The sequence below is a fragment of the Myotis daubentonii genome, chromosome 3, assembly GCF_963259705.1.
Source record: "Myotis daubentonii chromosome 3, mMyoDau2.1, whole genome shotgun sequence".
Classification (NCBI taxonomy): Eukaryota; Metazoa; Chordata; class Mammalia; order Chiroptera; family Vespertilionidae; genus Myotis; species Myotis daubentonii.
The window spans coordinates 80,917,347-80,942,010 of NC_081842.1; the positions used below are offsets into that span (position 1 = coordinate 80,917,347).

General features: G+C 40.6%; 1 protein-coding gene across 3 annotated transcripts in view; it reads right to left on the reverse strand.

The window, feature by feature from the left end:
• Nucleotides 1-24,664, reverse strand: part of TOMM70 (translocase of outer mitochondrial membrane 70) — a 50,601-nt gene that overhangs the window by 20,583 nt on the left and 5,354 nt on the right. For all 3 annotated transcript variants that reach the window (XR_009451874.1, XM_059687973.1, XM_059687974.1), the window contains exons 2-5: nucleotides 10,502-10,675; nucleotides 6,745-6,871; nucleotides 4,058-4,167; nucleotides 138-286 (exon numbers count right to left, since the gene is read on the reverse strand). Coding sequence is in view for 2 of the 3 variants with exons in the window: in XM_059687973.1 (XP_059543956.1) it covers nucleotides 138-286; nucleotides 4,058-4,167; nucleotides 6,745-6,871; nucleotides 10,502-10,675 (560 nt within the window). In the remaining variant the exon portion in view is untranslated. The remainder of the gene's footprint in view (nucleotides 1-137; nucleotides 287-4,057; nucleotides 4,168-6,744; nucleotides 6,872-10,501; nucleotides 10,676-24,664) is intronic.

Below are 24,664 nucleotides of genomic sequence, written 5' to 3' on the forward strand. Positions count from 1 at the left end.
ATCAATGATTGCCTCTCATCATTGATGTTTCTCTCTCTCTCCCTTCCTTTCTGTGTGAAATCATTGAAACACATTATACATATATATATAAAATCTCCTTCAAAAGAATAAGCAGATACTATACTTAACACACTTACTTTTCTTTCACTTCTAAAACCTCCCCTTCCTTGTCTTTATCTTCATCAGACTTCTCTCCTTTAAGCATGGGCTGAGAAATTATATCATCCGTGAAAGAACTGAAGTAAGATTTGATAAACTGTGGAGATGGCATCAGAGGTTCACGATTCTGAAATTTAATTATGTTTAAATACATCAAAATGAGAAAACACAAACTAAAAAACCACACATTTTACAACACTGAGAATGACATAAAAATTTGAATCTCTTTTTTAAATAACTGAGGAATATTAGGTTCAATACCACAAGACAGCAGAAATGGTAAAGCTGTCAGCCCTAGCTGTTCAAAGCAGGTTTTAAGTGAGAACATTTCCCCTCTCCAAAGATGTACAATGTTAAGAACTCTTAGAACCACTCATTAGCCAAGCCAGTGTGGCTCCATGGTTGAACGTCGACCTATGAACCAGGAGGTGGTTCAATTCAGGGCATATGCCCGGGTTGTGGGCTTGATCCCCAGTGTAGGGCATGCAGGAGGCAGGCTGTCAATGATTCTCTCTCATCGTTGTTTCTATCTCCTTCTCCCTTCTCCTTTCCTCTCTGAAATATATATATATACACCATTCACTAAAAGTAAAAGAAGGTAAAATCTGGAATCCAGGAGGCAAATAACTGCTGAGTTAAAATGATATCCTTCTGGTCCCTGTCCTAGACAACTAGCATCCCAGTTTACCACTCAAGACCATGTCTTACAAATGCGTTGACATGTAAAGTCCACATCCCATGGGCCTTCATTGGTCCTCTGTACTTCATCTGAACATCTCCATTAGAGTAGGTGCCAATTGAAAGCCAGATGAGATCACATTTCCTGTTTAAATTATTGCTTTTGGCATGGCAAACTCGCTCGTAATCTCATAATTATAGGAGTATTTTGTCAACTAAGATGATAAAGTTTTAAAAGAAGAGAGAAGAGGAAGTAACAGCCAAAGGGCTCTCATAACATATATTGGATCCTTTATGTACAAAACTCAACCAAAAATTTTTTAAATTAAAATATAGTACTTTAAAATGTATATCAAATATCATTGTTGCCCTGACTGGTTTGGCTCAGTGGATAGAGCATCGGTCTGCAGACTCAAGGGTCCCAGGTTCAACTACGGTCAAGGGCATGTACCTTGGTTGCGGGCACATACCTAGTGGGGAATGTGCAGGAGGCAGCTGATCGATGTTTCTCTCTCATCGATGTTTCTGACTCTCTATCCCTCTCCCTTCCTCTCTGTAAAAAATCAATAAAATATATTTTTTTAAAAATATCATTGTTATTTTGGTAGATTTTTTTTGAGAACATATTTTTATTATTATTTCAGAAAGGGAGAGGGAGAAAGAAATAGAAACATCAATGATGAGAGAGGATCATTGATTGGCTGCCTCCTGCACGCTCCATACTGGGGGTCGAGCCTGCAACCCGGGCATGTGCACTGACCTGGAATCAAACTGTGACCTCCTGGTTCATAGGTTGACGCTTAACCACTGAGCCATGCCAGCTGGGCTATATTGATAGATTTAATATCTGTGTGTGAAGGAGAAAAATAAGGAATCTGGTATGTAAGTAGATGATCTAATCTAGGATAATGAGATTGGAAAAGAAGAAAACTAAATAGGAAATCAAAGGGAAAAACCTATCTTTGCTCTCTCTGGGGGAGAGATTGAGTATGCCTTAATTTAGGATTATACAAATAAATATTTAAGTCAAATGATAATCCATCAAGTGACAAATATGCCCAATGTCAGTATTTCACTAAAGATTTCGAGTAGGAATATGTAGTGATGATCATTTAGCATTTTAGGGGAAAAGCTTAAATAGAAATTTAAATAGCACTTTTGGAGGCCAGGTAAATAATGTCTTTTAGTTTTCTATTTCTGAGTAGAAAAGAAACTATCACCACCTCCCTGCCTTCCCCAGGGATACAAATTTAAATAAAGACAATTGTACAATTAATGGACTTAAGTATCAAAGGAATAAGATGTAAATTCTAGCTCTGCCACTTATGAGCTTATGTGACCTTGCACCTGTCATTTTTAGTTTTCTCATCTCTAAAATGGCAACAAAATACTTGCCTTATTTATCTTACAGGGTTGTTGTAAAAATCAAAACAGTAATATAAAGTATTTTGTGATTTATAAAGTGACATACAAACAGATTAGAAAATACACCTGGAAAATGATATGGAGTCTCTGTAAATGTCACCTTGTATTTTCTTACCACCCTTCAATTCAACCAGTACAATTCCTCAACAGTAATCCTACCTAATAGAGGGAATATGCAAATTGACCATCACACTGGAACAAGATGGCTGCGCCCACAGCAAAGGTGGGGATCCTGACAAGATGGCTGCACCCACAGTGGAGGCCGAGTTCCCATAACGAGCCTTAATGAGCAATCAGCAGGGACCTGAGGCTGCGTGGCGCTGGGCCAGGGCAAGGCACCTGAGGCTGCGACCCCCGCCTGGTGGAGCTTGGCAGGGGACCTCAGGCCACGTCCTCTGGCCCGGGGCCAGGGGACCTCAAGGTGCGCCCCCTGCCCCAGTGCCAGGCCAGACAACCTGAGGCCATGCCCCCCACTCGGTGGGGCTTGACGGGGGTGGGGCCAGCTGGGTCTGGGTCTCATGCGATTTTGGGGCGCATGTGGGTGGGCGGGGGCTTGACTCTGGTTCCCGTGGTATGCCCCAAACTCTGACAGGAGGAAGATTTTCATATACATTTTACTAATTTTCTTTCATTTCTGACACTTCTATTATAGAGAAAGGGCAAACAGCAATATTAACATATTTCCTCTCATTAATTCCCTTTTAATGTGCACAAATTTCGTGCACTGGGTCACTAGTATTATATAAGTAAACACAAAGAAACCAGGTTCCTTTAAGATTCCGTTTTACAGTGTTTTAAGGAACACCAGTTCTATAAAGTGCTCAATGAGAGACAAAGGATCATTAGTTTAAAGAGACTGAGAACCACTACATCTATATTCCTCTTACAGATTCATAACTCATCTGAGCATATGAAAGTTATACCATGATGAAAACTGTTTTAACTGTTTAACTCAGCTAATATTTGAAAATGGTAAGTTAAAAATATACACAACTTGTTAAAATTAATTTTTTTTTAAAAAAAGCGAGTTATTATTAAAGAAAAAAGGAACAACTGTTAAATTACTGACCTTTAGCAGAAAATCTCTAGGGATATTTAGTGATGACTGTGGTACTCCCACACCACTCTACTCATATCCTTCCCTGGCACTTAACCATATGATGCCTTTTATACTTATCATGGTTTCCCTCACTAAACTATAATTCTGTAAGGGCAAGGACCAGTCTTTGTATCCACTCTTCTAAAATGCCCACCATGGAACTTTGGTCAATAAATGTTTCTTGAATTAAACTATCTATTACTGAATGCTTAAAATTAATAGCTACTTATATAGTACAACTTTTAAAAACTTTAATGATATAAAATGGGATTGGCAATTTTTTTCTGTAAAAGGCCTGAGAGTAAATATTTAGTCAATATTTGTGACAGCCTCTGTCACAACCACTCGGCTCTGCTGTGGTAGCTTAAAAGCAGCCAAAAATAATGTGTGAGCAGCTGAGTTCCAACAAAACATTTATAAAAACAAATGGCAGATGAGATTTGGCCTGTGGGCCATTTGACAATTCCTAATATAGACAAATTCTTTCAATGTTCTCCAGGTACAATATTGGACACAGCCTACATCTTATTTTAAAAAAGATAAGCCACAAAATACCAAGTTAAAAGGAAAAATAAATATAATCCAGATCTAATTGCAGTTATCATTACCATCATGCTCAAGCTTAAACACTATATATTAGAAATGACCACTCACAATGTATACTCACCCTCTATTAACCAACTCAGATTAATTTACCTTGTATTTTTCTTTGGCTTTTTCTTTTCCAAGAAGTTTAAGAACTTTATCAGCTAACAGCATGCTTTGTTGATTTTGGAACCCTTCTAATATACACACAGCAGTGACGTCTAGAAATAATTGAAAAATAAAGTATGAAATTATTGTGAAGATGATTAGCAGCATCAAATGGGCACAATCTTAACACAGAAAGCGAAACTAAATTCATAGCTTTATGTAGCTATCAATTTCATTTTCAATAAATTGATTCCTAAATTTTATTTTATATATTCTATGACCAAATTCAAAGCTCAGAAAGTCACTCCACTTCTATGGGATTCACTTTCCTCACCTGGAAGTGAAAGAGACTGTAGTGCATGATTTGTGATGTTTCGCACTGCACTAACATTTTACATAGCAAATAAAACGAATTCAGGAGCATTCTCTTCAGGCCAGTAACTATAGGCTAAATTAACATAAGGAGGCGCTCTCACATCTGGTCTTTTTTATAGGCCTCAGAGTTATTCTTTCCAGAGCCATCTTGCCAAGGCTCTCAATTAAATATACTTCAAAATACCATTTTCATCTGGTCATGCCATAGTTCCCAGATACATTAGTTTGTAATTTAAAAGATCAGTGATTCCTTAATCTACTAACTTTTCATTCAAAGTACTAAAACAATGGCTGTTCCCTTTTTCTGAACTCAGTTTCTTACAATTCCAAATCCTCTCTTCTCCAAAGAAGTCTTTCTGCTATTATGCTCCCAAAAGCCTGGCTAGTGCCAGTATCAATGTCTTTTTCCCATCCCATTTTTCCTATTAAAATCCATTTAACCTCCTCTTTATAAATTATCTATTAATAACTTCAAGATTTCATTCAAAACTTAGAATTCTCTTTTCCAAAGCAATACACTTCCACCCACCACCAAAGTTCATGACACCATAAAACAGTGATGGCGAACCTATGACATGCATGTCAGAGGTGATACGCGAACTCATTTTTTTGGTTGATTTTTCTTTGTTAAATGGCATTTAAATATATAAAATAGATATCAAAATATAAATCTTTGTTTTACTATGGTTGCAAATATCAAAAAATTTCTATATGTGACACTGCACCAGAGTTAAGTTAGGGTTTTTCAAAACGCTGACACGCCGAGCTCAGAAGGTTCGCCGTCACTGCCATTAAACTTCAGATTTTTCTAAAATGTTCTGTAAACCACTCTCACTTGGTAATGAAGGTTTTTAAAAATAAAACAGCACTTTTAAGTAATAATACTATTAAAAATAATTATGGCCCTAGCCGGTCTGGCTCAGTGGACAGAGCATCAGTCTGCGGACTGGAGTCCTGGATTCAATTCCGGTCAAGGGCATATGCCTGGGTTGCAGGTTTGATTCCCAGTGGGGGGCGGGCAGGAGGCAACTCATCAATGATTCTCCCTCATCACTGATGTTTCTATCTCTCTTTCTCCCTCTCCCTTCCTCTCTGAAGTCAATAAAAATAAATTAAAAAAAAATAATAATAATTATGGCTAGCCCAGCTGGTGTGGCTCAGTGGTTGAGCGTCGACCCATGAACCAGGAGGTAATGGTTCGATACCCAGTTAGGGAACATGTCTGGGTTGAGGGCTCAGTCTCCAGTAAGGGGTGTGTAGGAGGCACTGGGGGCATGTAGGAGGCAGCCAACTGGATGGTTCTCTCTCTCTCTCTCTCTCTCTCCTTTGTTTCTCTGAAATCAATAAAATAATATCTATTTTTTAAACAAATAATAATTATGGGTAAATCTTCTGAGTGTTTTATGTTTTTAATTATGTAAGACTTAAATGTGCAGTGGAAAACAATTTTAGATGGTAGAAATTACACTTTGGTTTAGCTCCACCTCACCCAGAAGAATGTACTTTAAAACCCAGTGGTCTAGCCTTGGCTGGTTCAGCTCAGTGGATAGAGCATTGGCCTGCGAACTGAAAGGTCCCAGGCTCGATTCTGGTCAAGGGCACATGCCCAGATTGTGGGCTCGATCCCTTATGGGGGACTTGCAGGAGGCAGCTGATCCATGATTCTCTCTCATCATGGATGTTTCTATCTCTCCCTCTTCCTTCCTCTCCGAAATCAATAAAAACGTATTTTAAAAAAACCAACACAAATGTACTGTATAAACAAACAAACAAACAAAAAACCCAGTGGTCTATACTATAATTGAAATTTTGGTACCAGAATATTTATAATATTTACTAAGAATGGCAGTTTCACTTCATGCTATGTACTAATTACATAATGTCTAATTGGGTATAAAATGATGTTTGAAAAATACTGAGGGCAAAAAAAATTTTCTTTTAATGAGTCATTTCAAAATTATTTCAGATTTATATATGATATTAACTGAAAACATGTAGAATCTTAGAAAAACTACCACTTACTAAAACTCCTGATTTTTTACTCATGGAATTACACTGATGCTCATTAGTTGCCAAGTTTAAAATGTATGGTGTATTAAATCCGAATCATAATAATCATTTAATTCCATAAATGGACAGAGATAATACTCAAATATCAGCTATCTCAGTTTAAACCAGAAAAAAAAGTCTCAATTGGGAAAGAGTTGAACTTTTAAATATAACTGATTTCTCTACTTACAGGCAGAGTTTCATATAAATTTACCAATGATTACAAAACCATTAATTTTCACATGGAAACACAAAAATATCCTCACCTTCTAAACATTCCTTCTTATTGTCTAGCTTCTCGTGGGCTTTTGCACGTCTAAAGAGAGCTTTCACATATTTGGGATTAAGTTCAACAGCCTTTGTACAATCTTGTGCCACCTCTTTCCATTTTTGCTGCAATTGAAAGTATTTTTTAAGTCACACTAAAGCACTGTTTGACAGAAATCAGTTTTCCAAACTTAACAGGCTGAGTGTTAAGACTCTGACAATAAAAAAAAGTATTTTCAATACATATAAAGAATATCTATAGCTCATATAAATATCTGTAATAAAGATAAGCAAGGACGTACAGAAGGCTGAGAGATGCAAATCAAAACAATGCAGTACCATCTCACACCTGTCAGAATGGCTATCGTTAACAAATCAACAAACAACAAGTGCTGGTGAGGATGTGGAAAAAAAGGAACCCCCTTGCACTGCTGGTGGGCATGCAGACTGGTACAGCCACTGTGGAAAACAGTATGGTGTTTCCACAAAAAGTTAAAAATGGAACTCCCATTTGACCCAGTGATCCCACTTCTAGGAATATATCCCAAGAAACCAGAAACACCAATTAGAAAGGATACAATAGCTAAGATTTGGAAATAGCCTAAGTGCCCATCAGCAAATGAGTGGATAAGAAAACTGTGGTACATCTACACAATGGAATACTACATTGCTATAAAAAAGAAGGAACTTTTACCATTTGCAACAGCATGGATGGAACTGGAAAGCATTATGCTAAGTTAAATAAGCCAGTCAGAGAAAGATAAATATCACATGATCTCATTCATATGTGGGATATAATGATCAACATAAACTGATGAACAAAAATAGATCCAGAGACAAGGGGCAGGGGAGGGAGTTAAAGAGCAACCAAAGGACTTGTAAGCTTGTATATTAGCATAACCAATGGACACAGACACTAGGGCGGTGGTGGGGCTTGCCCTCGGGGGTGGGAGTGGATGGGGGGTGTCAATTGGGGAAAAAGGAAACATGTAATACTTTAAATAATAAAAGGAAAAAAAAAGATAAGCAAACCGATTTTTAAAAACACTAGGCAAAGGACATACTTAGGCCAACTTTCTACCACCAAATCTACAAACCTTCCTGCATCTATGTGCCCATATCTTCTTCTTCCTGCCTGCTAGAACTGAGGAAGCGCCCTTCTTTATCAAAGGCCAACCCTCCACTTATGGATCTGCACTCTCTTCACTTTAGGGACTCCACTCTATTAGCCAATCTACCTCTCCATCAATCTGCCCCCTCTACTGAATCATTCCCATGAGCATCTTTTAAAAACCCTCCACTGATTCCATAAATCCCTGCAGCTTTTACCCCATTCTTCAGCTCCTCTTTACTGCCAAACTCCAAAGAGTTGCCACTCTAACTGATTTCACCTACCTCACTGGCTCCTCCTTCACAATTTCCTTCACTAAATTTTCCCTCTACGTGATCTCTATATGCTGGAATAGTCAAGGCCTCATCGCTTTCCCTAGGTCAGTGGTCGGCAAACTGCAGCTCTTTGGCCCCTTGAGTGTGGCTCTTCCACAAAATACCACGTGCAGGAGCGCAGGTACAGTGCGACTGAAACTTCGTGCAGAAGTCGGTTTTCGGCCTGGGCGAGTCTATTTTGAAGAAGTGGCGTTAGAAGAAATGGGGGTACTTTCACTGAGGTCGACCCCTCAGATTGAGGACGTTTTTAGCAAAGGCCAGCTTAGGAGTACCCTAATTAAATTAATAACAATGTACCTACCTATATAGTTTAAGTTTAAAAAATTTGGCTCTCAAAAGAAATTTAAATCGTTGTACTGTTGATATTTGGCTCTGTTGACTAATGAGTTTGCTGACCACTGCCCTAGGTGATCACATCTATTGTCCTGGTATTACATAACATCTAAAACTAAATGATTCCCAAGTATATTGCTTTAGCCCAAATCGCTCTCCTAAAATAGACATTTCTCAAGTCAACTGTCTACTTAGCTGTCCATGCCTTCCCAACCCATTGTTACTAAAATTCCTGCTTCTATTCACCCTTCACGTCCAATGCTGTTGGGTTTCAGCTTTCCTTCATGGCTCATCTAGGCTACTCCAACATCCTTAGTTGGTCTCCCTGCCTCCACCCTTGCCTTCCTCCAATATAGTCTTGACAGAATGGCAAAAGCAACAGATGATGTTCCTGCTCTACTTAAAACCCTTAAATATTTCCCATTATACTCAGAATCAAATCCAAACTCTTCACCACTGCAAGGCTTTGCTTGATCTGACCTCTGCTATTTCTCCCAATTTCATCTCTTTATATTCCAGGATCCTTCATACTTCATTAATCACACCAAACTCTTTCCTGCCTCAAATTACACATAGCGTTTCCACTATTTGTAACACTCTCTTCCCTACTTTTCTATGCACCAATTCCATCTCCAGTCATTCTTCTATTATAGAATCAAAGCATTTAGCAAAATGTCATTTAGTAGTTCATTGTTTAGCTATAAAGTTCTATGCATAATTATTTGCTTTTATATAGACTCAGCTCCTGCCATAGTAACCTTCCATATATGACACAGTTAATAAAATTTGGTTGAACAAATAAACACAGAGAATACAAATGCCCAATAAGCATAGAAAAGGATGGTCAACTTCAGCAACATTTCAAAAACTGCAGATTAAAGTAATGAGACAGTATTTTTCTTCTACAGGAGTGGCAAATATTATTAAGACTGATAATCAGCCTGGCCAGTGTAGCTTAGTGGTTGAGTGTTGACATATGAACCAGGAGGTCACAGTTCGATTCCCAGTCAGGGCACATGCCTGGTTTGGGGGTTCGATCTCCAGTAGGGGACATGTAGGAGGCAGCCAACTGATGACCTCTCTCCTCATTGATGTTTTTCTCTCTCCCTCTCTGAAATCAATAAAAATATATTAAATTAAAAAAGAGTGATAATCAGTCAGCAAGAATACTGAAAATCAAGCATGTTCACTGCTCACATTATTGTTGAAAATAGATATTGATGCTATCTTTTTATATTTCAATTTCTAGAATTTTATCTCCCAAAAGTATGCACAAAAACTTATCCAAATGTTCAACAATAGTGAGATGTTTTCCATTATACAATCATACAACAGCTACTACATACAGCCTTTTAAAAAAATGAAACAGATCTACATATGTTATGAAAAGCTATACAAGATATAGTGGTAACTGAAAAAATATGTTGCAAACAACATGTTTAATAGGAACTCATCTTTGGTCTTTTTTATTTTTCTATTTACTGATGTGAGAGAAAGAAACATTGATTTGCTATTCCACTTATTTATGCATTCATTAACTGACTCTTATATGTACCCTGACCAGGGATCGAACCCACAACCTTGGCTTATCAGGACGATGTTCTAACCAAATGACCTACCCAGCCAGGGCCTCCCCCTCCTCTAACCCCCACTTTTGCTACTACATATATTGAGACAAAAAGTTTAAGAAACAGCCTCAAACTGTTGAGAATAGTGTCACCAGAAACTTTAGCTTTCTGTACTGTCTAATTTTATAAAATCGGATATATATAACTTTGGATTACATTTTAAACAAGCAAAACTAAAATTTGTTCTTAAAAAACTTATGTAATTAAAGGATATAAAAACAAAAATAAAATCCTTTAATTTCAAGACAACTTCAAAAAAGTCATTGGATTTATTTAAGTGGCATTATCTGAAAAATAATACAAATAAAGAGAAATAAAAAAACCAGAAAAAACCACCTAGGATACCTACCAACTGTTCAAAGGCAGCGGCTCTGTTTTGATAAAATGTGGAAAGGTCAACATTCTTCTCAGTAGGGCACAGACTGATCGCCTCTGTATAGCAATGAATAGCTTGTTCATATTTCCCTGCTTTAAAGTATTTGTTGCCTTTGTTCTTGGCTGCTTGGGCTCTATCAAGAGAGTTCTAAAACGAGAGGAAACAATTATTAAATACTTATCAATAGTCAGGAATAGATTCAGATCACAGTGCTTAAATGATAAGCTGACAGAAGGAAGACAGGAAGGTGTTCAGAATGGTCATGTACCTGAATGGTGCAAGTCGCTTGCATCATTTAAGGGTTTTAAGTAGAGCAGGATAATCCTATATAATAAAAGCCAAATATGCGAAGTGTCCAGTTGTCCATTCAACCAATCAAAGTGTAATATGCTAATGATATGCTAAGGCTGCTTAACTGCTCGCTATGACGTGCACTGACCACCAGGGGCCAGACAGTTGACGGGTCGACCAGTTGCTATGATGTGCACTGATCACCAGGGCTGGTGCACTGGCAGGTTAGCTTGCCGCTGGGATCTGGCCGATGAGGACTTAACTAGATGGGCTGGGCACGCCCTGGAGCCCTCCCGCAGTTCCTCCCCAGCTGGCCAACCTCCCGCATCCCTCCCAGGCCCGGATGATGCACCGGGCCTCTAGTCTCAGTAACAGGATTGCTAAATCAAAAGGTTTACATATTTTTAATTTCAAAAACACTCAGACTTTCCCCCAAAAAGGCTGAAGTGCTTTAATGTACCACTTTCCTGCATTCCTACCAGCAAAAGGTATGGTTGCTATCTTGTATTTTACCTACCAGAGCACATTTGCCAATATCTGAAAACATTTTGACTAACAACTGAGGGCAGGGGAGCTAATGGACAGACTTTCATTCTACAATGCCAACACAGCCCCCACAACAAAGAATTACCACATTCAAAATGTCAACTGTAGCAAGGTTCAAAAATTTGGGTATAAACTAATATTCCAATATTGTTTTAATTTGCATTTTCCTCACTATTATTTAATTTGCATATTCATTGGTCATTTGTCTTTCTTATTTTAAAAACCACTTATTTATGCATGTTACTATTTTTGTTAGACTGTTTGTCAACAGTATAGAACAGACACTAGAAACACTGTCATTTTTATTACAATTATTCCAAATGTACAGTTTGCTCATCAATACATTTTTTGCACTGTCTTTGTCTCAGAGTCTGATTCCTGGAACTCCCAATTTACACAGTTCATGTGCACAATACAAAAGAGATGGTAGTTAATATCCATTGAGGACAGTTGTGAACATGTTAATCAACATATGGGAAACATCTCTGTAGACCAGTGGTTCTCAACCTTCTGGCCCTTTAAATACAGTTCCTCATGTTGTGACCAATCATAAAATTACTTTTTTCGTTGCTACTTCATAACTGTAATGTTGCTACTGTTATGAATTTTAATGTAAATATCTGATATGCAGGATGGTCTTAGGAGACCTGTGAAAGGGTCGTTCGACCGCCAAAGGGGTCGTGACCCACAGGTTGAGAACCGCTGCTGTAGACAAATCTAGTTGTCCAGAGTCTTGTTATTAGGTCCAAGAGCTTTGTTGGCATGTCTCTATTCAAAACTTTGTTGTCAACATCATCTAACTTGAATAAATATGTGATTATGGGAAAAAATCCATGTATCTCCAACAGGTGAGCACTGACAAAGCAAAAGCAGAAGTGGCTGCTCCCTCAAACAACTTACAGAACTGTGAAAGCCCCAGGACATCTCAATCACTAAGAGAAGATAACAACCGTTTTTTCTATTTGTTCATTTCTCCCTTACTCTTGCTTCATTTTTCTTTGCTACTTCCCCCCTCCATTTACCTTTTGTTTACCTTCTCTTTTAGCCTAACCACAGCTATGGTTATATTTTTTAAGTATAGTGTGCAAAAAAGAATTTGCAGGAAACTAAGATCAGAATATAAAAACAGCTAATTTAAGCTAGCCAATGTCAACAAGGAACATGCATACAGTGGGGCCTTGACTTATGAGTTTAATTTGTTCCGTGACGGAGCTCATAACTCAAATTACTCATATGTCAAATCATAAAGTGAACGAGTGAGACACGTGATGCTGGGCTGATGTTGTGGCGTTCACTGTGATGTTCGCTGTGCCAACTAGCGGTGGGGTATCTGAAGCTGGCTCGTAACCCGGATTTTAGCTCGCAACTCAAAGCAAAAAATCGGCTGAGAGACGGCTCATATCTCGAAAAACTCGTTAGTTGGGACACTCGTAAGTCAAGGCCCCACTGTATTTTAAAACTAGTATGTGTGAGGATAAAAGAAACCAAAGAAAACACAAATAAATTAGTAGATTAATATAAAATCTTCATATATCTTCATATAAATCTTCATGTTATCTTCTCTTTGTCAATAGCTTTAATCATCCTATATAATAAAGAGGTAATATGCAAATTGACCGCCACACCCTCACAAGATGGCTGCCTACAACCAGGCCGGCAGGGGGGTCAGTGAGACATGACCAAATGACTGAACAAGCAGGCTGCATGGGGTAACCAGGCCAGCAGGGAGTTAGTGAGGGATGACCAAATGATTGAACAAGCAGACTTCATGGGGTGACCAGGCTGGCGGGGGGGGGGGGGGGGGGATGTGAGGGACGATCAAATGACTGAACAAGCAGGCTGCATGGGGCGACCAGGCTTGCGGAGGGGGGGGGGGGGCGCGGGGGAGGGGGCAGTTAGGGGCAACCAGGCTAGCATGCAGAGGCAGTGAGGGGCGATCAAGCCAGCAGGCAGGTGAGCGATTAGGAGCCAGCGGTCCAGGATTGTGAGAGGGATGTCCGACTGCCGGTTTAGGCCTGATCCCCGGGATCAGCTTAAGCCGGCAGTCGGACATCCCCCAAGGGGTCCTGGATTTGAGAGGGTGCAGGCTGGGCTGAAGGGACCTCCCCCCTTCCCCCATGCACAAATTTTGTGCACCAGGCCTCTAGTCTTCTATAAACTATGACAGAAAAATCCTAAGCACAAAACATCTATAACAGAAGACGACTAGGAATCTCTTAGGTAGCTATGATTCTGGGGGGAGGGAACTATTAAGGTGATTTCTGGAAAACTGCATTTAAAGCAAACTCAACATCCCTTCCATTCCACTGAGAAAAGCAGAAGTCTGACTGTACTAGGGCCGTGTCATCCAGGAGTGGAGATCTCCTACATCCAGAGACAACTGTCAAGTACGCCTTGATTGTCTTCCAAGAGAGCACACTGTCAAGAACTGCTAACAGAAAGGAAAATTAATACCATAAAGAGACGTACCAAACTCAAAGAGAAAACTAGTATTTATGATAGAATAAACCAAGCAAACAAAATTAACATCAGTAGAATATGAATCTATCAATATTTTTTAAAAAGGTTGCCTTTAAAGGTACAAATTAGACATCTTGAAAATTAAAAAAGATGGTAACAATTAACTCAATGGATGGATTGTGTATTAGACTAAGGAGTCAAGAAGGTCTGTCAGAATGCAATAAAAAAAGAGGATAGCCCTATCAGATTTGGCTCAGTGGATAAAGCTTCGGCCTACAGAGTGTAGGGTCCCAGGCTCGATTCCGGTCAAGGGCACAAGCCAAGGTTGCGGGCTCGATCCCCAGTAGGGGGTGTGCAGGAGGCAGCTGATCAATGTTTCTCTCTCATCGATGTTTCTAACTCTCTATCCCTCTCCCTTCCTCTCTGAAATCAATACAAATATATTTTTTTTAAAAAGAGGATAGACAGAGGTGAGAAGCCTGGATGAAAAGTTAAATGACATGGAATGTAAATTCAGAAGTTTCAACATTTATCTATCTGAAGTTTAGAAGGAGAGGCACAGAAAGGAGTATCTAAGGAAACAGTAGAACCAAACTGGTGTCAGGATGTCACCAACATCAGGTAAACAAAATAAAAAAACACACAAAACAATGATGTGACAACTTCTAAGTTCTGAAGGTTATCTTGATCTTAAAACCTAAAATCGTATACCTGCCCAAACTAATATTTATGGTTGAACAAGAACAGAAATAGTCTACTGCTTCCTTACCACTAAAAACAAACTCCTAAGTGGGGCAGGTGATCAATACAACAAAAAGCAGGAGGGGGGTGGGTGGGTAAAGAAAGAAACAAAAAGCAAGGTACTTATGGCAAGAGCATTAAATATGACAATTACAAGCCAAAAAGAAATGTAAAAAAAGTTATAGAAGGCAACTGCTAACAAAGAGAAGTCAGTATCAAATAAAATACCATTCAAAAACCTTGGAGCACAGAAGAGCAGTTTTATTGGTAAAAGGTACAACTTGTCAAGAACACATCAATCAGGAACCTTATGTGCTTAATCAAACTTCAAAATAATGAAACAATTACTTTTAACTTTAAATATAAAGAAAAGAAAAACACTGTTTCAATTTCTTGCAAAATGTTTAAAATGTTTCTAAGTCACTAAGAACATGATTAATACATATCCTAAAACACTATGCCGGGAGCCTGTCCATGCTTGCTGTTTCAAGGGACCTGGCATATATGGCATACTGTTCTTAATATGTTTGCTCACCTTCTTGGCACTATGTGTTTTAACCAAGGTCTCTGAGAAGGGTTGTTTTCCCCAGGTAGGGATTTTCCCCTGAAGTTAGGGAGGGAATAAAACCCCTCAACTAAGCGCCAGGCGGGTAATTAATCCCTTTAACTACGAACAATCATGCTTAAACTACATAATCTTTTCTCCCTGGAATGGAGATAAGAAACGCCCTAACCTTTGTAATAGAGATTGATAGGATTGAATCAACTGGTATAAATACAGTTGTAACAAGACAGAAACACTCAGAGCTTAGAACAGAATCAAGAAGACAGAATCTACACGGAGCCTAGAGACAGAAGAACTTTGCTGGAGAGAGCATGCGGGAGGATCCTGGAGAGGGACTGGCCTCGGAGCCTAGAGACAGAGCCTAGCGGGAGAACATGGCAAGGGATCCTGGACTGAACCTGACTACAGAGATTGGCAGGAGAACCTGACTGGAACCTGGACACTGAACCTGACTGGAGTACCTGGACAGAACCTCTCTGGAGAGCCTAAGCAGAGCCTCTCTGGAGATCGAGACCAGAACTTGGCTGGAGATCCTGGCTGGGCTGCTGATCAACTGAGCGCTGTCTCCATGTCATTCCTTCTTCGCCGACTCCGTCCACACCTTTGGGGACCCCTGGACCCGCTGGGGTTGGACCCCGGCATCTGGCGCCCGAACAGGGACCCCTAGGTAAGCGCCCTGCACTCGGGACGGATCGGACTCCACCGTAAGAAGAGGGTGGATAGTCTTCGCCGACTCCGTCCACACCTTTGGGAACCCCTGGAACAGGATTCCCTTAGGTAAGCCCCCCCATTGAGAACCCCACACTCGGGACGGATAGGACTCCACCGTAGGAAGAGGGTGGATAGTCTTCGCTGACTCCGTCCACACCTTTGGGAACCCCTGGAACAGGATTCCCTTAGGTAAGCCCCCCCCCCATTGAGAACCCCACACTCGGGACGGATAGGACTCCACCAGGGTGCTACAGACCCCCCTATAGAGGATAAGTAGGGTAAGAAGGTGGATAGTACAGAACTTAGATTGAGAAGATGTGCCATACTGAGTCCAAAGAAAGAAGACTCTGTATTGATCTTTAGATTAAGAAGATGTGCCATACTGAGTCTAAAGAAAAAAGACTCCGTATTGATCTTTTAACATATATGCTTGTTAGCAGAGGAATTAAGGTTACTCCCAGTCAGACAGAACATTTTATACAAGAAATACGTCCATGCTTTTCTGAGGAAGGAAAGGTGCCGGAAAGGTAAATGTAGAGGCATGGGAGAAGGTAGGCCCAAGGAGCCTTATCCTTAACCCCACTGCAGCCTTTCCACCCCGGGAAAGTGCAGGATTGGCAAGCTCTCCCTGGGGTGATAGATCAGGACTCAGGTAATAGCAGAAAGCGCCAATCCTACTCTTAAAATGGATACGAGAGCATTTGAGGTTTTTCTTTTTAATGCCTGCTTTTAAAAAATAAAAAAGGGGGAATTTGCCGGGAGCCTGTCCATGCTTGCTGTTTCAAGGGACCTGGCATATATGGCATACTGTTCTTAATATGTTTGCTCACCTTCTTGGCACTATGTGTTTTAACCAAGGTCTCTGAGAAGGGTTGTTTTCCCCAGGTAGGGATTTTCCCCTGAAGTTAGGGAGGGAATAAAACCCCTCAACTAAGCGCCAGGCGGGTAATTAATCCCTTTAACTACGAACAATCATGCTTAAACTACATAATCTTTTCTCCCTGGAATGGAGATAAGAAACACCCTAACCTTTGTAATAGAGATTGATAGGATTGAATCAACTGGTATAAATACAGTTGTAACAAGACAGAAACACTCAGAGCTTAGAACAGAATCAAGAAGACAGAATCTACACGGAGCCTAGAGACAGAAGAACTTTGCTGGAGAGAGCATGCGGGAGGATCCTGGAGAGGGACTGGCCTCGGAGCCTAGAGACAGAGCCTAGCGGGAGAACATGGCAAGGGATCCTGGACTGAACCTGACTACAGAGATTGGCAGGAGAACCTGACTGGAACCTGGACACTGAACCTGACTGGAGTACCTGGACAGAACCTCTCTGGAGAGCCTAAGCAGAGCCTCTCTGGAGATCGAGACCAGAACTTGGCTGGAGATCCTGGCTGGGCTGCTGATCAACTGAGCGCTGTCTCCATGTCATTCCTTCTTCGCCGACTCCGTCCACACCTTTGGGGACCCCTGGACCCGCTGGGGTTGGACCCCGGCATCTGGCGCCCGAACAGGGACCCCTAGGTAAGCGCCCTGCACTCGGGACGGATCGGACTCCACCGTAAGAAGAGGGTGGATAGTCTTCGCCGACTCCGTCCACACCTTTGGGAACCCCTGGAACAGGATTCCCTTAGGTAAGCCCCCCCATTGAGAACCCCACACTCGGGACGGATAGGACTCCACCGTAGGAAGAGGGTGGATAGTCTTCGCTGACTCCGTCCACACCTTTGGGAACCCCTGGAACAGGATTCCCTTAGGTAAGCCCCCCCCCCCATTGAGAACCCCACACTCGGGACGGATAGGACTCCACCAGGGTGCTACAGACCCCCCTATAGAGGATAAGTAGGGTAAGAAGGTGGATAGTACAGAACTTAGATTGAGAAGATGTGCCATACTGAGTCCAAAGAAAGAAGACTCTGTATTGATCTTTAGATTAAGAAGATGTGCCATACTGAGTCTAAAGAAAAAAGACTCCGTATTGATCTTTTAACATATATGCTTGTTAGCAGAGGAATTAAGGTTACTCCCAGTCAGACAGAACATTTTATACAAGAAATACGTCCATGCTTTTCTGAGGAAGGAAAGGTGCCGGAAAGGTAAATGTAGAGGCATGGGAGAAGGTAGGCCCAAGGAGCCTTATCCTTAACCCCACTGCAGCCTTTCCACCCCGGGAAAGTGCAGGATTGGCAAGCTCTCCCTGGGGTGATAGATCAGGACTCAGGTAATAGCAGAAAGCGCCAATCCTACTCTTAAAATGGATACAAGAGAGCATTTGAGGTTTTTCTTTTTAATGCCTGCTTTTAAAAAATAAAAAAGGGGGAATTTGCCGGGAGCCTGTCCATGCTTGCTGTTTCAAGGGACCTGGCATATATGGCATACTGTTCTTAATATGTTTGCTCACCTTCTTGGCACTATGTGTTTTAACCAAGGTCTCTGAGAAGGGTTGTTTTCCCCAGGTAGGGATTTTCCCCTGAAGTTAGGGAGGGAATAAAACCCCTCAACTAAGCGCCAGGCGGGTAATTAATCCCTTTAACTACGAACAATCATGCTTAAACTACATAATCTTTTCTCCCTGGAATGGAGATAAGAAACGCCCTAACCTTTGTAATAGAGATTGATAGGATTGAATCAACTGGTATAAATACAGTTGTAACAAGACAGAAACACTCAGAGCTTAGAACAGAATCAAGAAGACAGAATCTACACGGAGCCTAGAGACAGAAGAACTTTGCTGGAGAGAGCATGCGGGAGGATCCTGGAGAGGGACTGGCCTCGGAGCCTAGAGACAGAGCCTAGCGGGAGAACATGGCAAGGGATCCTGGACTGAACCTGACTACAGAGATTGGCAGGAGAACCTGACTGGAACCTGGACACTGAACCTGACTGGAGTACCTGGACAGAACCTCTCTGGAGAGCCTAAGCAGAGCCTCTCTGGAGATCGAGACCAGAACTTGGCTGGAGATCCTGGCTGGGCTGCTGATCAACTGAGCGCTGTCTCCATGTCATTCCTTCTTCGCCGACTCCGTCCACACCTTTGGGGACCCCTGGACCTGCTGGGGCTGGACCCCGGCAACACTAGTGTCTGTTTATATAGAAAACTAGAGGCCTGGTGCATGAAATTCGTGTGTGGGTACGGTCCCTAGGCCTGGCATGCGATCAGGGGCATCTTCCCCAGCTGCCTGCAGCCAGCCCCGCCTCCCACCACCACCACCCACCCCTGGTTCCCCATTCACCATCGGGTGATAGGAGCCTGTCGGCTAAGCGGAGGAACCGAGAGGTCGGCCGTTCCCGCCCGCCGGCCCCAACCCCGCCATGGGTTGCCCTCTGTGTGTGGGGTGACGGCCTTGGCCTGGGGCCACTTGCGTCCCATGCCACCCACCCCCAATACCCCATTTGCCATAGCAATCAGAGCCTGCTGGTCAGGGAAAGGGACCAAGAGATGGTCAGTGCACCTCACAGTGACTGGTCGAGCAGGCATTCTGGTTGTTCCACTGTAAGGGTCAATTTGCATATTACCCTTTTATTATATAGGATTATTACATAGGATAATGTGGCATGGAATACTGTACTCGGCTTTAAAAAAAGGATATCCTACTCTTTGTGACAGCATGGATGGACCTGGAGAACATTATGCAAAGTGAAACAAGCCAGTCAGAGAAAGACATGTATATGATTTCACTCATATGTGGAATCTAATGAACAAAATGAACTAACAAGCAAAATGAACTAACAGACTCATAGATAGAAAGCAGGCTGACAGCTGGGGGAATGGGAGTCTGGATGGTGGTGGTGATGGTGGTGGTGGTGAAGGAATTGAGCAAAAAAGAAAAAAATTGTATATTGAATGCATAGAAGTATGCTTGACTACAAACACACTGAAGATTTATTCAGCATTTTTACTAAAGATTTACAGAATAAATAGAACATTCTCTGGGCAGAGTAATGACCTTGTTTCATTAGCATAAACAAGTAATACACTCTTTCCAGTCTACTAGAAGTTAAAGTCTAAATGATATCACACTAGAAAAAAAACCTAAATGATAACACATTGAACACAAGGAGAGGCAGTCATAGCAAGGGCTGAAAATTAATAGACTACAGATAAGATAGGCATACAAGGCTTTGCATAAAAATATGGATAGTTATTAAGCAAAATTCAAATCAACCTAAAATCAGGCAACTGAATCTTTCTTTTAAAAAAAAATAAATAAATATTTTATTGATTTTTTTACAGAGAGGAAGGGAGAGGATAGAGAGTTAGAAACATCGATGAGAGAGAAACATCAATCAGCTGCCTCCTGCACATTCCCTAATGGGTATGTGCCTGTTAGGGAATGTGCCTGCAACCAAGGTACATGCCCTTGACCGGAATCAAACCTGGGACCCTTGAGTCCACAGGCCAACATTCTATCCACTGAGCCAAACCGGTTAGGGCGCAACTGAATCTTTCAATTAGCTATTTCCCTCCATTTAGTCAAATTTTATGAGCTTCCTTTTTAAAATTATTACAAATTCTTTAACTCCTAAGGCCAAAATCAGAACCTGCTAATTTCCTTTCCCTATCCTATATAATAAAAGGCTAATATGTAAATCGGCCAAACGGTGGAACGACCAGTTGCTATGACGTGCACTGACCACCAGGGGGCAGATGTTCAATGCAGGGCTGCCCCCTGGTAGTCAGTGTGCTCCCACAGAGGGATCGCCGCTCAGCAGCGGTGGCAGAAGTCTCTCCCGCCTCCGCAGCAGTCAGACATCCCCTGAGGGCTCCCGGACTGTGAGAGGGTGCAGGCTGGGCTGAGGGGACCCCCCCCCCCCAGTGTACGAATTTCGTGCACTGGGCCTCTAGTTGTACTATAGAAGGAAAGAAAAAATCAATGCTATGAATGACACTGAGCATAAAAGGATCAAATTACTGCAAATTGTCTTCCATGGCTCCACCACTGCCCATTCAGCAAGCATCCAAACTCCTTTTGCATAGCTCTTGATCTTGGTTAACATCCCTAGCACCTTCTGCTCACCCCACTTCTCACCCCATTACTTTCTGCCCAAATGTTAATAAATGACAAAGAAAGAATAACATGCCCTAGCCAGTTTGGCTCAGTGAACAGAGCATCCAGGTTTGATTCCAGTCAAAGGCATGTACCTTAGTTGCAGGCTCAATCAACAGTCCTGGCTGGGATCCTGGTTGGGGTGCCTGCAGTAGGCAACCAATTGATTTGTCTTTCTCACATTGATGTTTCTCTCTATCTCTCCCCCTCCCTTCCACTCTCTCTTTAGAAATCAATGGAAAAATATCCTAGGGTGAGGATTAAAAAGGAAAACAAAAAAACAAGAAAGAATAACATTGCAATAGAGATGGTATAGAAAAGCTCATTATTTTGCTCCACTGATAGAATTTAGGACAAAAAGCTGCTTATTAGCACAATGCCAGATTATCAGTTAACAGCAACTACTAGTATGTCAGGAACTAGACCTTAAACTGTGAGACCAACACTAGGCAGAAATTAAGTAAATGCACTGGAGGAAAAAGTTTAAAGCTACTAAAGAGATTTTTTTATACGATTAAGCAATTTGTTACTGGAAATTACTTTTGGTTTGGGTAGTTTTTTTAAGGTTCTAAACGTTAAAATTGGTGATTCATAATAGTTGATATTAAATTTCTGTGAAAATGCATCTTTCCCCTGAATCTCTTAAAACAAATCAGTTTCTAATCCCTGCTAGAAACCCCCTAGTAACTTCCCGCTACCATTGCTTACACACAATAACTCCAAACTCACATTACTCCACTCTTGCCAATCTGGCCTCCTACATGTAACTTTGGTGGGTTCAAAAAATACTAATCTCACGCTGGCTGACTGGCTAAATTGGTTGGGCCTTGTCCTGTGCACTGAAGGGTTGCCAGTTCGACTCCTGGTCAGGGAACATGCCTGGGTTACAGGACTGATGTAGCTCTCATATCAATGTTTCTCTTTCTCTCTCAAAATCAATTTTATAATCTTTTTAAAAAATACTAATCTCTTTCTAAAAGAAAATAGTTGAAAGAATTAGGTACTGTGTATTCAATTTCTATGAGCAACACATGGGCATAAATTTAAACTTAATGAATACTGGTAAGAATACAGGTAAATTACGAAAAAGAAAAGGCATCCATTTCTGCCTAGATGTCAAACAATCAAAGTATTACTTAAACTACTAGAAGACAGCTTTTTCCATCCAAGATTTGAATAAGTTTCATCTCTTGATAATGAATAACTGAGTCAATGACCCTGTACTTCTGTGTAACAAATTCAACAAACATTTGGATGCAAATTTTATGGGGAATCCTGAAGTTAACACATGAAGCAAAAATCATTAATTGTCAAAATTATTTTTGAAAATCCTTAATTTTTTAATAATTTTAATTGAATTTATTGGGATGACATTGGTTTAAAATATTATTTAGGGTTCATGTGTGCAATTCTATAATACATGATCTGTATATTGCATTGCATGGTCACCACCCAAGTCAAGTCTCCTTCCATCACCATTTTATCTCCTCCTTATACCCTCTTCTACCTTTCCCAACACCGCTTTCCCTCTGGTAATCACCATACAATAGTCTGTGGTAGTCTCTGGTGATGAGGTTTGGTGGTGTGTATTTTTTTATTTCTTTAGGAAAGCACCGCACAGGAGATGCAAGGTAAGTGCTATTATCTTCATTTTATATATGAAACCCAGAGAGATTGAGAAATATGCCAAAGGCAGGATTCAAACTCAAGCAATCAGACTCCAGATTGCCTAAACTTGACTTCTACAGTGCATGGATTGTTATCCATGGTTTATTAATATGAATCTTTATCGTTAGAGTCACACCCAGATTCACACTCCTGAACGGAAACAAAGAAAACAGATTTAGGTATCATATGTTGCTCACCACTGTTGACTCCAAGGCGAAAAGATCATTAACTGAAAAGAGAATCATCAGCACAATTAGATCTTTTTCTTTCTTTTTGCCAAGAAAATATAACTGAATTCATTTTAGTTAAAAGCACATTCGATATGACTCAACTGTACAACCGCCAACAGGATAGTCTTTATCCTGAAAAAACACAAGAGGCCAGTGCAGGAAATAAGAGTATAAACTGGCAGCCTCTCAAAAGAACTATTACTGATCAAAACACAGAAACCCCAGTTCACATGTACAGAAAATGTACATTAGGTGATTAGTATATTAGTATAACTAATAACCAGAAAATTTTTAGTCCAAAGAGTAAGTAGCAACTGCATACACACACAAATAACAGTACACTCAAAACTATCTGGGTAAAGCACAAGACTTAAAAACAAATAACTCAGGTAATAAATCTAAAAAGTAACAATGAGAAACAGTTAATATGTATATCTCCTCTCTTCTCAACAAACACTGTGCTGAAACTGGTCAAACAAGAAGCAAACTTAGGACCTGCCCCCATCTCTTGCAGAGGCAAATCTACTCTGGAAAAAAACAAGTAACATTTAAAGATCAGAACCACAGATATTAAAGTATAATTTAGTGAAATACAAAGTAAGAAAACAGTCAGTTTGACAGTCAGTGAAAAGTTACTTAACAAGAATCTGCTCTGTAACAAAAATGTCTAACAAAGAACAGTCAAGAAAATACTCCAAGACGGAAAAACAGCCCTCAAAGGTTTCTTCAGCACATACACAGAACTTCAGAAGACCAGAAAGGGACCTCTAAAACAAGCCCTGCACTAATAATATGACACCATTACAGAAAGCTTTCACTGATATACATTTGGCAGTAAGGAGTCACTGTAAACTCTTAGCAAGTATTTGTAAATTATCTGATAATCACATATAGTCACTGTGAAAGATGACCTAGAATTAGGTACATTAATCCACATGAGAAAAATGAGTAACCAGTTAAAATGTATGAGGTTGTTTGATAATGCTTCTTAATTTATTTTATTCCCTTTTATCAAATTCTAAAAGTGCATTTTTGTTGTTGTTGTTAATCTTCACCCGAGAATATTTTATCCATTGATTTTCAGAGAGTGGAAGGGGGGACGGAAGGAGGGAGAGGGAACAGGGGACACAGGAGAGGGGAGAAAGATCAATGTGAAAGACACAATGATTGGTTGCCTCCTGCACGTGCCCCGACTGGGGCTGGGGATTGCACTTGGAACCCAAATACATGCCCTTGACCAGGAATTGAACCTGAGACCCTTCAGAGCTAGGGTGGGCACTCTTAACCACTGACCAGCATTGGCCAGGGCTAAAAGTATATTTATTAAATTTAAATCACAGCTTTACAAAAGAGCATTCAATTCTCAAACACCGAATGAGAAACAATCTTCTAATACTTTATTGACAACTGTTATTTTTATGTGAATCAGACCTAGGATAATAAGAAAATACCAGCCCTGACTGGTTTGGCTCAGTGGATAGAGCATCGGCCTACGGACTGAAAGGTCCCAGGTTCAATTCCAGTCAAGGGCATGTACCTTGGTTGCGGGCACATCCCCAGTAGGAGGTGTGCAGGAAGCAGCTGATCGATGTTTCTCTCTCATCAATGTTTCTAACTCTCTATCCCTCTCTTCCTCTTTATAAAAAAAATCAATAAAATATATTTTAAAAAAAAATACCTAAGATAAAGTCATTTCTCATATGTATCCTGAAATTTAAAAAAACCTACAACCAACCCCACCTACTAAATCATAGTACAGTGGCACTATTTACCTAAAAAGAACCTACTTGTAAGAATGCAGATGCTTTAGCATTATGTTGTAGTGCATTTAAAATCAAGCGACTTATAAAAAGAATGCTTAAATGAGGTTTAA